We start from the raw sequence: 12881 nt of genomic DNA, 5'->3' as shown, positions 1-12881 counted from the left end.
AATGTTTGAGCAACAAAAACACTACTTGGCAATAAATAGTCGAAAAATAATCAGCAGATTGGTCATAATTAATCTGCTGCAGTGGTTATTTAATCTAAGAACGTACAGTACTGTTTGGTTATTAAACATAGAATCTAATGTAATACATAATATGATAATAATAATAATTAGATTTTACACATAATATGTGTAGCTATAGTGCAGGACACCTTTTGTAAACCCTGAAATACATGGCAGTGTTTGTTTACATGCAGCAGTGGGTGGAGTAAACAACAGTATCAGCGATAAGAAACACTCGTCCACATGTTTCCCCTCCATGATCAGCTAAAACTGGCAGACTAATTTAATAATTTAATAATTATTTTTTATCATCATGTTTCTGTCTCTTGTCTTCTCGCTGTGAGTGTCCCACTTTCAGAGGGTCATCGTCAAATTAGGCCACGTCACTTTTCACGACCCTGAGATCGACCGACAAACAAACCTCCTCCGACTTAAACACAAACAACCGACGCGGACAAACGGTCGGTTCGGTTGCTAACCGACCGCCAACGTCTGTACCTGCGTGACGTGACACGTTAAAGGTGGATAACTGCTCCCAGGTCAGCTGTTTATATTGTGCTACATAACTAGCAGCTGCAGCTAACACATCAACAAGACGTCCACGTACCTTTTGAAAAAAACAAGCTTCACTCAAAAGAGAATCCAGATATCTTCCCTACTGCTGGTCCCCTGTGTCGTCGGGTTTCTCAAAAGATTATCCGAGCTGGAAAATGTTAAAATATATTCATAACGTACGGGAATGCGATGTTTTTCCAAAGATGTCGACTGGTCGACTTTATTCTGCTGCACGAAAACAACAAACACTGGAACGCCCGCCTACTACATCTGTGACCAATCAGAGACGAAGATGGGGATTGACAGTAGCGTTTGTCCAATCAGAGGGAAGCAAAGGTAGAGTTACAGCGGGTTCATTGGACGATCACTGCTGTCCATCTTCTTTTGTTGTCGGCTTGTTGTCCGTGAGTGATGGGAGCTCTAACCAATCACAGGGCTTAGAAACGGGGCCAGCTCGACGTAAGGTCACGCCTGCAGTCACGCCCAAGCCAGGCTACGTGCGTAGGGTGAGTCCCTTTTTCTCCAAGAGCTGCACATTTCTGTAAACAGCTGCTGCAGACTCATTACATAAAACTCACTATAGATTTACTGTGGACGTGCAGCATTGCTGCTTAAGTGCCATTTGTCACAATTACCTTTAAATGCTCCAACAAAAAAAGGTGATATGATGCAGGAAATAAGCCACAGCTCACTGTCAATTAGATGAGATGTTCAAAAAGGGATTTATTTATTGAAATGTCATCACTCTGCAGGTTCTGTGCATCTCGTACATTTTGCATGATCTCCGTCAGCTCTCCTGCATGCAGGGCTCAACTTTTCAATACACATGCATCATTTAAATCAACTATTCTGTTCAATATACACAAATAATAATACATTTTTGGAAAAACAACTTTTAAAACTATTTTGCTTTAAACACCAGTTCATGATGTATTAAAGTACACAAGATGTCTGTAATGTACTGTAGGCAACAGTTAATCACATGTCACATAGTCCTAACATGTCTCAGGCAGGCCTCAGCGGTTCATGCATTGCTCTAAGGCAATGTATTGTTCCACCGCGTGAAACAAGTGAGACCCAGCGCTACGTTGAAATGCATTCTTTTCAGCGTTTCAGTTACTGCACACAGAATCCAACACTCTCGCACTGAATGTCCATAGTATTTTTTCCAGCAGTTTGAGGCAGACAGCCGAGTCTTATCCTTGACTGTGCGTCCATTTATTTTAGTCCCTCTCTGAGTGTCCTTGTCAAACAGCAGCGGTGGCTGTTGTCAGTTTGAGAGCATCTGACAAGTTGCGTTCCCGGACTCTAGAGTTGCTTATGGTTTCCAAATGAGACTCGGGCACCCAGCCACGATGCCGATCAGACAGTCTTGTCCCCTCTACCCAATCTGTGAAGAAAAAAGAATCCAACATTAAGTAACTGAATGCTCATGCTGTAATCATATCATCTAATCAACAGTGAATGAGGGAAAAGGTAGTGAGGTGGACGTACGGTCACTGCTTTGTTGGTGCACTAGAATGACATCAGCTTTTTCCAACGACAGCTCATCGGGCTGCTGGGCAACAAACGCTCGGATACACTGCATTTGTGTAAAATCTGCATGGACAAAAGAGAAGAGAGGTCAGACCTACAGTCATAAAGATTAATAGGTCACTATTAACTACAAACTGTGCAATGGTCAGAGAGTGAAGTTGAAGCCCCTAAACATGTTGCCTAATAAAAACTGACTTGAGGTCTTATAAAGCCAGGGTAATTGAAAACACTTCTGTGGGTGTGCAAGGCCTTTAACAACTGTTAAAGATCATGCATTCATTCAAAAAGAGTTACAGTGTACAGAACTCAGAGAGTTGCTTTTAGTTGAATGCATGCATTTCCTGGGGTCCAAATTGCAAAATATAGCGCTGTGAGGAGGCAGCGAGCCAGGCTGTCTCTAAACTTGCCTTTTATGGAGTTCGACAAGTTCCAATGCATAGAACAGACACACAAAATACACTTAGACTAGTAATTACACCTGACAGGTGAAATGTTGCATAACTAGCTTTACATTCCTCAAAAGCAAAGCATTGTGGGATGTTTTTTGCAAAAAGTAGTGCACGTGCTATGAAGAATGCATCTGTGCAAATGCAAATGTTTGAAAGTACTTCACAGCGCGTTGTTTTACAGCAGACATTATTAATGTTATTAGTGAGAGCAAAAGTCAAATTATCCACAAGATATGTAGCTAATTTTTGATCAGCTGCATCAGTTGTGTTTGTAAATTCTACGTGAATTGCAATGCAGGTGGTAATGGCTTTGTAGCCAGTTCATTTTGACATGTGGGTGATTTCAACACCATCAGAAATTTCCCACGAGGGTGCTAATATTTACTGTACGACGTGTGAACGTTGCATTAGATCACCTTCTATTTTCTAGCTAGTGCAATATACCTACTCTCTGCCATTTTACTTAATGTATTCTCAATTTTAACAGTTTAACAAAACAATGTAGTGTCATCATACCTTGTCATCAAAACATCCCACAATACTATCTTTCACTTTGTTTACTTGGTTAGGATGCAAAAGGATGAGGAGTGTTAAGTGTTCTGAATCTGAATTTACAACCCACAGTAGAACAAATCATTGAGTTTTAATTATTTAGGTAATGAGTGAACCAGGCAGTGATTTCAGCAGCTTTTTTTCAGTATCTTTACCTTGTGCAGCAGAAAAATCTATTTCAGGATGTGGCCGTGAAAGGGCAGATATCCAACGTAGCTTATCGCTCCTACAGGGGGAAAACAGCAAAGAGGGTTATATTATCTACAACATTTTTCACTTTGTTATGTGACAGCCAACACATGCTTTTGTCTCTGTCTCTTACTGTGTGTCAGTCCGTAGAAACAGGGCTTCATTTGACATGTGCAGCCTGAACAGGTTTTTCTGGAGGGAGTGAAGTTTGACACGACAGTTCTCTGCACGCAGGTCTGATACAGGAGAGTGTTCGATTACTGTGAACCTTCCTCCCCTGGAAACAGCAAACAGCACAGAAGAGAAATGAGACAGTGGAAGGAAAAACTGTGACAAGATTGTTGGGGCGATAAAAGACTGGGGATATGAAGGAAAACAGGATGTGGCAAATGGTAACAAGAGGGATGCAGCTGGGGATAGATTGTTCTAACATTACTAAACATGTCTGTTCACTCACTCTTTTTGTAGTGAAACTAGCAAGTAGTCATTGAATAGGTGCAAATAAATATTCCTCTCTCTATCCTTTCGACTGAAATCCATTAGTTCGGTGACCGGCCCTTCTCGCACCAGCCTCCGAGACTGACTGATCAGAGGAAGTGTCTGTAAAAAACACACAGAAAATGGAGACAAAAAACAGTAATTAGCATTAAAAATGTTAATATTTCAAAATAGAAGTAGCAGTTTCAGAAAGTAATCTTAACTCAAGCTTGCAGTCATTACTTACCCTGCACTCAAAGTCCACCTTCGCACTAAGGGAGACCAGAGACTCGATGCTTTTCATCTGAGTGATGCTGTCGTTACTCTCTTGAATCAGCTAAAGGAGAGAGGAATGAAACAAAAGACAGCTTTGTCACAAATACATCAGAGATCTTATTCAGCAATATTAAAATATTTCTATCCTGCATTAATGTACAGTGAAGACGGGATGTTAATGTACCTTCTCCAGAAGTTTCAAAGATTTGATGGCCTGTGTCGCCTCTGGAGTACCAGGAGTTGTTCTCTTCACAATGTTCTGGACAGAAACAGTGTGTGTGTGTTAAAAGTGAGGTACAGGATCAAACATGTTGTTCATCTTTTGCTGTTTGAGAGAGGCCCCACATATTCACACACATACACAGAGACACACACCTGGACCAGCAGCTTAATTCTTGTGATCCTCTGGAAAGGAAGGACAAGAAAGGAACGAAGAGGAAGCCTCTGGCAAACAGGACTTCTTTCTAATTTTTCCACAATCCGTTTGAACCCTGGATTCTCATTCCTGAAAGAAAAAGAGAAATTTAATGAATGAGTAAATAGAGAGAGTACACTGCTGTGGTTCTCTATTACCAAACCTCTAAAAACAAAAACATGACTGAATGGCTTACATGAGTCTCTGGTAGGTGGCGTCCTGATAGGATTGGTTGGTGAGGTAGGGCACATAAACCATTTTGAAGCGCTGACAGTGCCGAGCGATGATATCACAAACGGTAAAGTTCATGATGTCTGATTCCACCCGCTCCTCCAGCTTTGATAGAAAACTAAAAGAAAAATCACAGAGAATTGTTGTCAGCTTATTTCTTCCACAGATTTGACACAACTCAAATTTTGGTTTGATCGCTTAATATGTTTCATCTTAATGTAGACCTACAGTAGTTCAGACGGATAAAGAACTCGGTCTAAACATGTAACATTTCTGACCTGTGACTTATGGCACGAACATCTGCCAGCCGGGAAAACAGCCAGTTCCTGTCCTGAGTGGTTAACAGCGCCCCCAGCTGTTTAGACTTGACAAAGTGTTCAACAACAATGTCCAAACTCCGGCAGTAGGAGGCCTCTGAGGTTACCACCTCAAATCGCACCTGGAAGGAAAAAGAAAATAGATGAGATGAGAAAAGATTGAGCAAGAGACTGAAGAGTGACAAGACCAGTAATTAAATAAGAGGTGTCAGTTCTCTAGTGGCTGGGGCTTTTTCACACAGATGTGACTAACTAAGGAAGAAAATTTCACAATCAGTGGAAGTATTCCAGCTCAGATATAAACGTCTTTAAGTTACAGGAAAAAGCTTCACTACCAGAGAAGCTCGACATGATTACGCAAGTGCATCTTCAAGAAACACATTGCTGCCAATAAAAAAAGTGGATCACCATGAGGGGTTATTCTGGGATGTGGCAAGTCGGAAGATTTCCTTAGCATTTCGAGGTATATGAAATAACACTGAAAAGCTGATTCATGCGTGTCACATCATTTCCCAACCAACAACAGACAAGCTGCGGGTGTGAAACAACACCCAAAAAACTGGTGTCATGAGGATGTGGATAACTAAAACTATAACTGACGTGTTTCTTTATATGTAAACAAACTCAGCTCATACTCAAATACATTAAGCTGGAGGAATGGTAAAAGATAACCAAAGCATGTATTAAACTGCCCACAGGATTGTGTGACTGTGAATTTTATGAGGGAACTGGCAGCTGTTTTAATCAAAATGTCCAATCTAAGCAAGATTAAACAAGCTGGATCAAGGAAGTTGCAGGAAGTCCTGTATTTAACTGGCGTGGGAATGTTTAGCCTGAAACCGTCCTAAGATGTGTGAATGATTTTGGTTAGACTGGGCAGATAAAAACTTAATTACTCAGTGTGAAGGTTGCCTCAATTAAATTCAAGGGGAATCAGAAGTTTTTTTTTCGATTTTCATGTTGTGTTACCTCCTGTAATCGCGTTTCGTCCTCTGATAGCTCCTCCAGCTGAGCACTGTTCCTGACCCCCGGCAGCTCCCGCCACAGGGCAGCTGACTGTGTGAGACAGGCGGATAGACGTGGGGATGAAGGCCTGCGTTCACTCTTGGGGGGCTCAGGGAGAGGCAAGCTTTTGACACTGGTGATGGAGCCTGTGTGGAACAATGAGTGGGGGTGCTGGACAGGAGGTATGGGAGGAAGAGGTCTGCACGCAGGTGCAACTGAGGGAGCAGGAGCTGGGGTAATGTCCTCACACACGGAGGTGACATCGGAGCGAGCCTGACGCAGGATCTCAAAGTTCTGGGCGGCCTCGCTGTATTGCTGGTAGAGCTGAGCAGCATCTGGGAGAAAGAGAGTAAACAAGAAGCAGCAGAAGAGGAGAGGGAGAAACAGAAAAAGAAAGTTGAAAATTACAGAAAGCGAAGGAAAGAAGACAGACAGAGACAGGAACAGTGTTAGCCAAGAGGATTTGTTTGCATTTGACATTCCTTTTACACATACTTGTTGGAATGCAAAGTTGAAGAGGCAGCTGTTTTCCCCTCAAGTAAGGAGATACGAAAGCTTGCAGAAACCTGTCTGTGGCTTCGACAGACACACGTATATACAACACATGAGCACACACTCCTGCTCCATTTCTCGTAATATCCATGTGAATCACAGGAACCAACTGCCATTTTAGATTGTTTAAAACATACATTTCAAATAGAGGGAGCTGACAGCAAAATACATACATTTCCTTCAATTTGTGTATTTCATTACAGAGTTAACGTGTACTGAGGAAGAGATAAACAGATAGTGGGTAGGTATTGATACAGAGATCAATCATTCAACCGGGAAGGAAATGCTGAATTGCGCAATGCTTTTACCATCCACAGACGAAGATTTAATCTGAAGGCACGTCACTGTGCTGCCTACGTGGAATATTCTAATAAAAAACTTTCATTTTGAAACAAAGCTGACAGTGATTAAGAAAAAAAGTCAAACTGGAAAAAAAGCCATAAGCAACCTTTTTTTTTTTTAAATAGACATGAATGATTTGTGCCTAAAGAGTTCATATAATACTTAATACAATAAATAAAGATGAAACAGAGATACTCACTGAAAAACCTTGAGTTCCTTTTCCGTTTGTCGATTGACTCCAAAACATTCCTGCAGTGTCAAGAAAGATTTTTTTTAACTATGAAGACTAAAACTCTTTCGCTTTTTAGTGTGGAACATTTAATATACAGAAATTGGTCAAATAAAAACAGTCAATGACCTTCCTTACTCTATATAACATATTAGCATTGTCTCTCCAAGTGCTAAATCATGACTGTTTTTAATATCAGGGACACTTATTTATAAGTGCACAACAACTACTATGACTACTGTATGACTGATTGATTTTTCATTATTGTGTCATGCATAAACAACACACCCAGCTTAAAAACAAGCTTACAGGACACCGTTATTTAGAAAGAGAGACTAGAAACCAGAGTACCAACATGACCATAAACAGCAACATAAATAGAAAACACAATAGCAACATGATTTACAAATTATACTAAACAAATAAAGTGTCCTAAAAAGCTTTAAAAAGCTTTAAAAACCGACGCATACAAATTCAAACCAAGTTAAAATTAAACAGTTTCAATCAATCATCAGTGCAGCAAAACTTTTTTTTTTCAAAAGGACATTAAAGAAGAAAATGTGATTCATTCTCAACTTCTCCTAATTCTGTATTTCATCACATGGTATTGTATCACAATCAAATTCATCGAATTGGTTCACTCACCTCAGCTCCACTTCTCCCCAGCTTTTGCTCCGATCATCCTCATCATCTGCAATAAAAAAGAATTGTTTCTCCGAAACGTGATACAACAGCATATCTAAAGCGCACTATGTTCTGATTAATTCACTATGAAACAAAATAAATAAATAAATAGGTGATAAATAAAATAAATGCTAGTTAATTTAGTAACTGCATTACGGAAAAGTTTAGCGTGCTTCTTAATCTTGTGCTTCTCGTGTTATGTCTCAGATCAGGTTCAACCCAAGCCTTTAAGCTCATGCTTCTGGTTTCCCCTTGTTTCTCCACCTCCACTTATCTCCACCCACTACCTGTAACCACAACACTGTGACGCACTTTCCAGTTTAATGTAATGTCGTGTCTTCAGATAACAGGACTGATTATGTCTATTAGCAGATGTCTGCCCTAGATTTTATGTTCTGTGATTGATGTAACAACACCATGATGCAAGAAACTCATGACAGAAAACAGAGGAAATGACTACAAGATCTGTGATTAAAATTGCCAGCATGCAAAATCAAATCTTGACTTTTAAAAGGTTTCTTCGGCTGGGGGGAAATCTAGACCAAAATGTGTCAACCTGATTAGATGATTTAAAAAAGAAAAAGGCAATGCTGACATATATTAATCATGAATGACTTTCTGTAAACTGATTTGTGCAGAGAATCAGCATCCTCATTATAAATCTTCTCTTTTTACCTGTTGTAGAGAATATTCTGGTTCTGCGGTCCCTTCCAACACCTTCTTCTTCTTGCGCCTCTAAAGGCACTCTTTTTCTTCTTTCAGTGGTTTTACGGATTCCCCTTCTTCGTAATCGAGCCTCAGGTCCCAAATCTCGGAAACTGCATGTGCTTGACAGAGTCCCCGCTTTTTTTTCTGCCACCACCTCCCCCTCTCCTTTATCCACCTCAGTTCTCTCTTCCTCACTAATTTCACTCTCTTCCTCTACTTTATCCCCCTCTTCAGGCTCCTCTCCCTGTCTTTCTTCTTCTTCTTCACTTTCGTCCTCCACCTCCTGGCCCTCACCCTCTCTGGAGGGAATGAGAGGTTCAGACCCAGTTTCATAATTAAGAATAGGGCAGCTGTTCGGCTTGTACAACGTGTTGCTCACAGATAAATACAACTCCACTTCCTTCTCTCTACTTGTTTCTCTTTCCATTTCTAATAACTTAACCTCATCACCTACCTCCTCGCCAATTTTTATTTCTATTTCTGCCTGTTCAGGCTGAAGTTGACCAGAGGGCTCAGTCTCTTTGTCCGTACTGTGATCCTCCTTCCCTTCTGTGTCTAGTGTGTCAGCATGAGTGTATGTAGGTGTGTCACCATGCATAGCAGTGAACTGGTCAGCATGCATGTCGGCTTTGCTCTGCCCCATACCTCTCAATCCCTCTACCTCCAGCGGCTCTTCCTCCTCCAGCTCTGGCTCTGAGTGTTTGTCTGTTCTCAGCATAACATCAGGCATCTCTTCAGTCTCTTGTGCAACCTCCTCCTGTTGTTTGGTGTCACACTGGTTGACCCCCTGGTCTCCTTGTAACTCAGGTCCATCTACAGCTCGTTCATCTGACTGTCCAAGTATCTCCCGCACAACATTTTTGGCCCATTTAAGGTGGGGTGCTTGGGAATGCCGCTTGGGTTCTTCGGACATGCTCCACGCTCCGCTCATTCGGATGCGTATGGCCTCCACCTCTTCTGGGCTCATTACTCCAGTGTTAATCCCATCCAAGATGGGTTGAATTTGTTCAAAGTTCACCTGAGACCAAACATCAGCATAGGGATTATTTGGGAGTGGTGAAGATTGCTCACTCTTGCTTTCCACCACTTCTTTATTCTTCTCTCTCCACTCTAAGAGGAGTCTTTCAGTCTGCGAGTCTCTCTGAATCGGCCCTATTTCAGCATACGGGTGTTCCTTTTTGCACTTCATTCCCACTCCAGTCTCTGTGTCTTGAAGCTCTGGTGACACTCTGTATCTGATATCCACCTCAGTTGTTTCTTCCAAGGTTGCCCTTTCCTCTCTTGGCAAGTTACGCTCACTCTTGCTCTCTGTGTCGCGGCTGTTGATAGTCGGGTATTCATCATTTCTGCTCAGTGTCAGACGCGGGTCATCCTGAGGTTGCTGTGTGGCGTCATCAACACAATGATGCAGGCTGTCTCTTTCCATTCCCGTCATCTGACCAACTTGTGACGGTGATGTCACGCTAGTTTTTGACCGGGGCAAAGTTTGCCCAACCACACAGAAGACATACTTTGGCTGTTTTTCCCTCTCCTGTTGGTCTTCAGCAACAGCATCCCTGCATCCCTTTTCCCTCTCCTCGTCTTCCTCATGCTCCTTGAAGGCAAGAGGTGAGGGGTCATCATAGGACTTTCCACTTTCCCAAAATTCCTGACAGTCCTCGAACTCTTCATCTTCCTCTCGTTCTCCACCGCTGGACACTGTCACAAAACCGTCTTCTCCTGACAACATTCTGTCTCTCTCTTGCCTCCACCCTGTCTCACTTCCTCCTTCGCTGTCGGAACGGACCCAATAATCACTCCCACCCTCTTCCTCTCTGTCACTCTCCTCTGTGTTATCTGTCACGTTGTCTCCCTCTGCATCCCTCCGCTGGCTTCCCTCTATCCCACCATCGCTGTCAGACAGATGTTCCTTTCCTCTCTTATCTGCTAGTATCCAGGCTTCACCCACCCCCACCCCCTCTCCATCTACGCTTACACCCTCTGACTCCCTCTCGATTTCTCTCCTGTACTCGTTTCTTTCTCCATGTCTTCCTCTGTAACTGCTTTGGTCCAAGTACCTCTCATCTGGTTCCTCTTTTACTCCCCGCCCCTCTCTTCCCCACTCGGCCACTGACTCCGTTTCCCTGTCGTGTTCTCTCCTCCTCTCCTCCCCCCTTCTGTGTCTCTCTCTGTCTACCAAGTTGTCTTTATTATTCTTCCCCCTCTGTGGTTCTAACCACATCCTTCTCTGTTCTGGCACGCTACCTGACGCATCTCCTCTATCTCGCTCTTGTCTCTCTCTTCTTTTTCGCTCCCTCTCAGCAGCTATTTCTAGACATCTCTGCTCTTCTAAATCTTTGTCACTTTCAGTAGTGCTCCACTCTCCGCTGCTCTGGGCTCGTGGTGGTACCCTAGGAGCCATCTCGCTCTGGGCTCGTGGCGGTACCCGAGGAGCCATCTCGCTCTGGGATCGGCTGACTCTGCCTGTTGTATCATCCCACTGAGGATCTTCCTCTCTTGCCTTTGTTTCCCTGCTTCTTCTCTCCTCATACTCTCTGTATCTACCATCCCCTCTCCTGTCATCCTTCACATCTTCCACACGTTCCTTCCATCTTTCTCCCTTCCTTTCTGGTCTCCGGTCCACCTCTCTGTACCTCTCCCTATCTTTCTCCACTCCCCTTCTCCTGGATCGATCCACTTCTCTTTCTCTGTCCCTGTCTCTGTATCTCTGTCTGTCCTCGCCCCTGTATTTTTGCCTATCTCTATCTCTCTCCCTCTCTGTTTTGCCCATGGTGTCCCCCTCACTTCTGCTTTGTTGATATGTAAACTCCTCCCTGTCTCTGACCCCCTCTCGCTGCCTCCTTAGCTCTCTCTCGTCATTGTCTCCTTCACTCCTGGTGTCTCTTCTTCCCTCTCTCTTTTGCGCCTTTTCCCTCTCTTTCCTATCTGAATAGATCTCTCTGTCTCTTCTCCTGCGTGGAGAGGGCACCCTGGCCTCCCTTATTTCCATGTTAGGCCTTGGCTTTTCTCTTTTTCTAGCTGCATCCCACTCTCTTCTGTCCCATGAATCACCTCCGTCTCTTTTCCTGTCCTGAACATCAAACTCCTGATATCTTTCCCTCTGTCGCAACTTCTCATCTTCTACAGGTCTTCTTGCAGTGTTCTTTCCGTCTTCCTTTGCCCTGCCTCGGATCTCATCTCTTTCCCTCTCTCTGTACCTCTCTCTCTGCCTTTCTCTCTCCCAAACATCCGTCTCTATTCTTTTCGGCCTATCTCTCTGCCTCTTTTCCCCTCTATCTTCATCCATCACAGTGGTGGGCATCACTTTTCTGCCATGACCTGGGCTGCTTTTTCTCACTCTGGGAAATGTGTCACCTTTCTTCATCCCCCTCTCCACCTCCCTTTCAGTCTCCCTCTCGAGATTCGACAGAGGCCTCCCATTTCTGCTCCGGTCATCTTCTTGCCTCCTATCCCTCCACTCTCTTTCCCCCTCTCTCGGCCGGGGCGCAGGAGCACGGTCTCTTTCATAGTATCTCTCCCGTGGATCCTCATCTTTGTATCTCACTTTGTCCCTCATTTTCTCAGCTTCTCTTTCTCTCCTCCAGTCTTCCTCTCGGTTGCCATCTCTCTCGCGCTCCGAATGGGCAGTCATGGCTGGTCTGGGACTTGGATCACGGGAGATTTTTCCACCTGGCTGAAGCTTGCGGTCAGATGTGTTTATGTTAGATAAAGTGTCAAAGAGGGTGCAGCTGGGCCTTTTGGTCCCCATAGTATCATAATCTGAAGAACCTAGAAGACAGTAACAATCCAAATCTTCTGTTTAGAAATCAAACATTCAAGTCAAGACATTTTCAGGGACAAATCATCTAATCGAATTAAGCAGAAACCTTTACATATTCAGTTATTGTCTACACAACCATAGTTGCAATGATTTAGCTGTGCTTTCAGTCTGTTATTCTCTTATTTTCAGTCAATGCTTCACTTTGATATCTTAAGCCAGTTTGGTTGGGGAGTAACTTTACATTAGAAAAGGCCTACGAAAAGGTGACACCCTCTTACAGTTCACTAAGAATGCAGCACAGACCTGCAAAACACAGCATACCAAAAGACACCTTTCAGAGAGCGAAGGCCTGTGACACATAGGCACGGCATGTAACATGTAAGCCACAACTAAGCTAGATCTAAATCCGTGTCCAAACCCAAAGCAATTTACAGAAGTGTTTATCTGAGATCCATGAAGAAATAGTCAAAGCAACTCACCTGAATGTAGTATCCTGGGGAGATCTGCAGCCCCCCCCCCCCCCCCCCCCCCCCCCCCCCCCCCC

General features: G+C 43.4%; 2 protein-coding genes across 4 annotated transcripts in view; both read right to left on the bottom strand.

The window, feature by feature from the left end:
- Window positions 1–884, bottom strand: part of zgc:92606 (gamma-aminobutyric acid receptor-associated protein-like 1) — a 3997-nt gene extending 3113 nt beyond the window's left edge. Inside the window, exon 1 of the mRNA XM_019265357.2 lies at window positions 668–884. The gene's annotated coding sequence lies outside the window, so the exon portion shown is untranslated. The remainder of the gene's footprint in view (window positions 1–667) is intronic.
- A 429-nt stretch (window positions 885–1313) lies between these two features.
- Window positions 1314–12875, bottom strand: arhgef5 (Rho guanine nucleotide exchange factor (GEF) 5). 3 transcript variants are annotated; one of them, XM_019265355.2, is made up of 16 exons: window positions 12817–12875; window positions 11642–12345; window positions 8545–11590; window positions 7831–7876; window positions 7156–7205; window positions 6027–6397; window positions 5019–5179; window positions 4706–4858; window positions 4470–4599; window positions 4279–4353; window positions 4066–4155; window positions 3799–3941; window positions 3475–3618; window positions 3308–3378; window positions 2110–2214; window positions 1314–2005 (listed from the first exon to the last, which is right to left on the bottom strand). In XM_019265355.2, the coding sequence occupies exons 2-16, from the start codon at window positions 12323–12325 to the stop codon at window positions 1863–1865; spliced, it is 5412 nt and encodes a 1803-aa protein (XP_019120900.2). In that variant the 5' UTR covers window positions 12326–12345; window positions 12817–12875; the 3' UTR covers window positions 1314–1862. The 3 variants fall into 3 exon arrangements, with proteins under 3 accessions (XP_019120900.2, XP_010741744.3, XP_019120901.2); XM_010743442.3 differs by having other exon boundaries at window positions 8545–12345; XM_019265356.2 differs by having other exon boundaries at window positions 9223–12345.
- Between the last annotated feature and the right edge of the window lie 6 nt (window positions 12876–12881).

Source organism: Larimichthys crocea, chromosome XIII (assembly GCF_000972845.2).
Source record: "Larimichthys crocea isolate SSNF chromosome XIII, L_crocea_2.0, whole genome shotgun sequence".
Lineage (NCBI taxonomy): Eukaryota > Metazoa > Chordata > Actinopteri > Sciaenidae > Larimichthys > Larimichthys crocea.
Note: the sequence above shows the minus strand (reverse complement) of the source record. Positions and strands in the feature narration are given on the sequence as shown.

Bases quoted from the DNA above. Each gene is read 5' to 3' on its own strand.
- arhgef5 (XM_010743442.3), bottom strand. From the start codon at position 12,325: ATGGGGACCAAAAGGCCCAGCTGCACCCTCTTTGACACTTTATCTAAC. The intron at 6,398-7,155 runs GTGAGTATCTCT...TCTTTCTCCCAG, and splicing joins AAGGAACTCAAGGTTTTTCA to ATGCTGCTCAGCTCTACCAG. The intron at 2,215-3,307 runs GTAAAGATACTG...TTGTCCATGCAG, and splicing joins AGATTTTTCTGCTGCACAAG to ATTTTACACAAATGCAGTGT.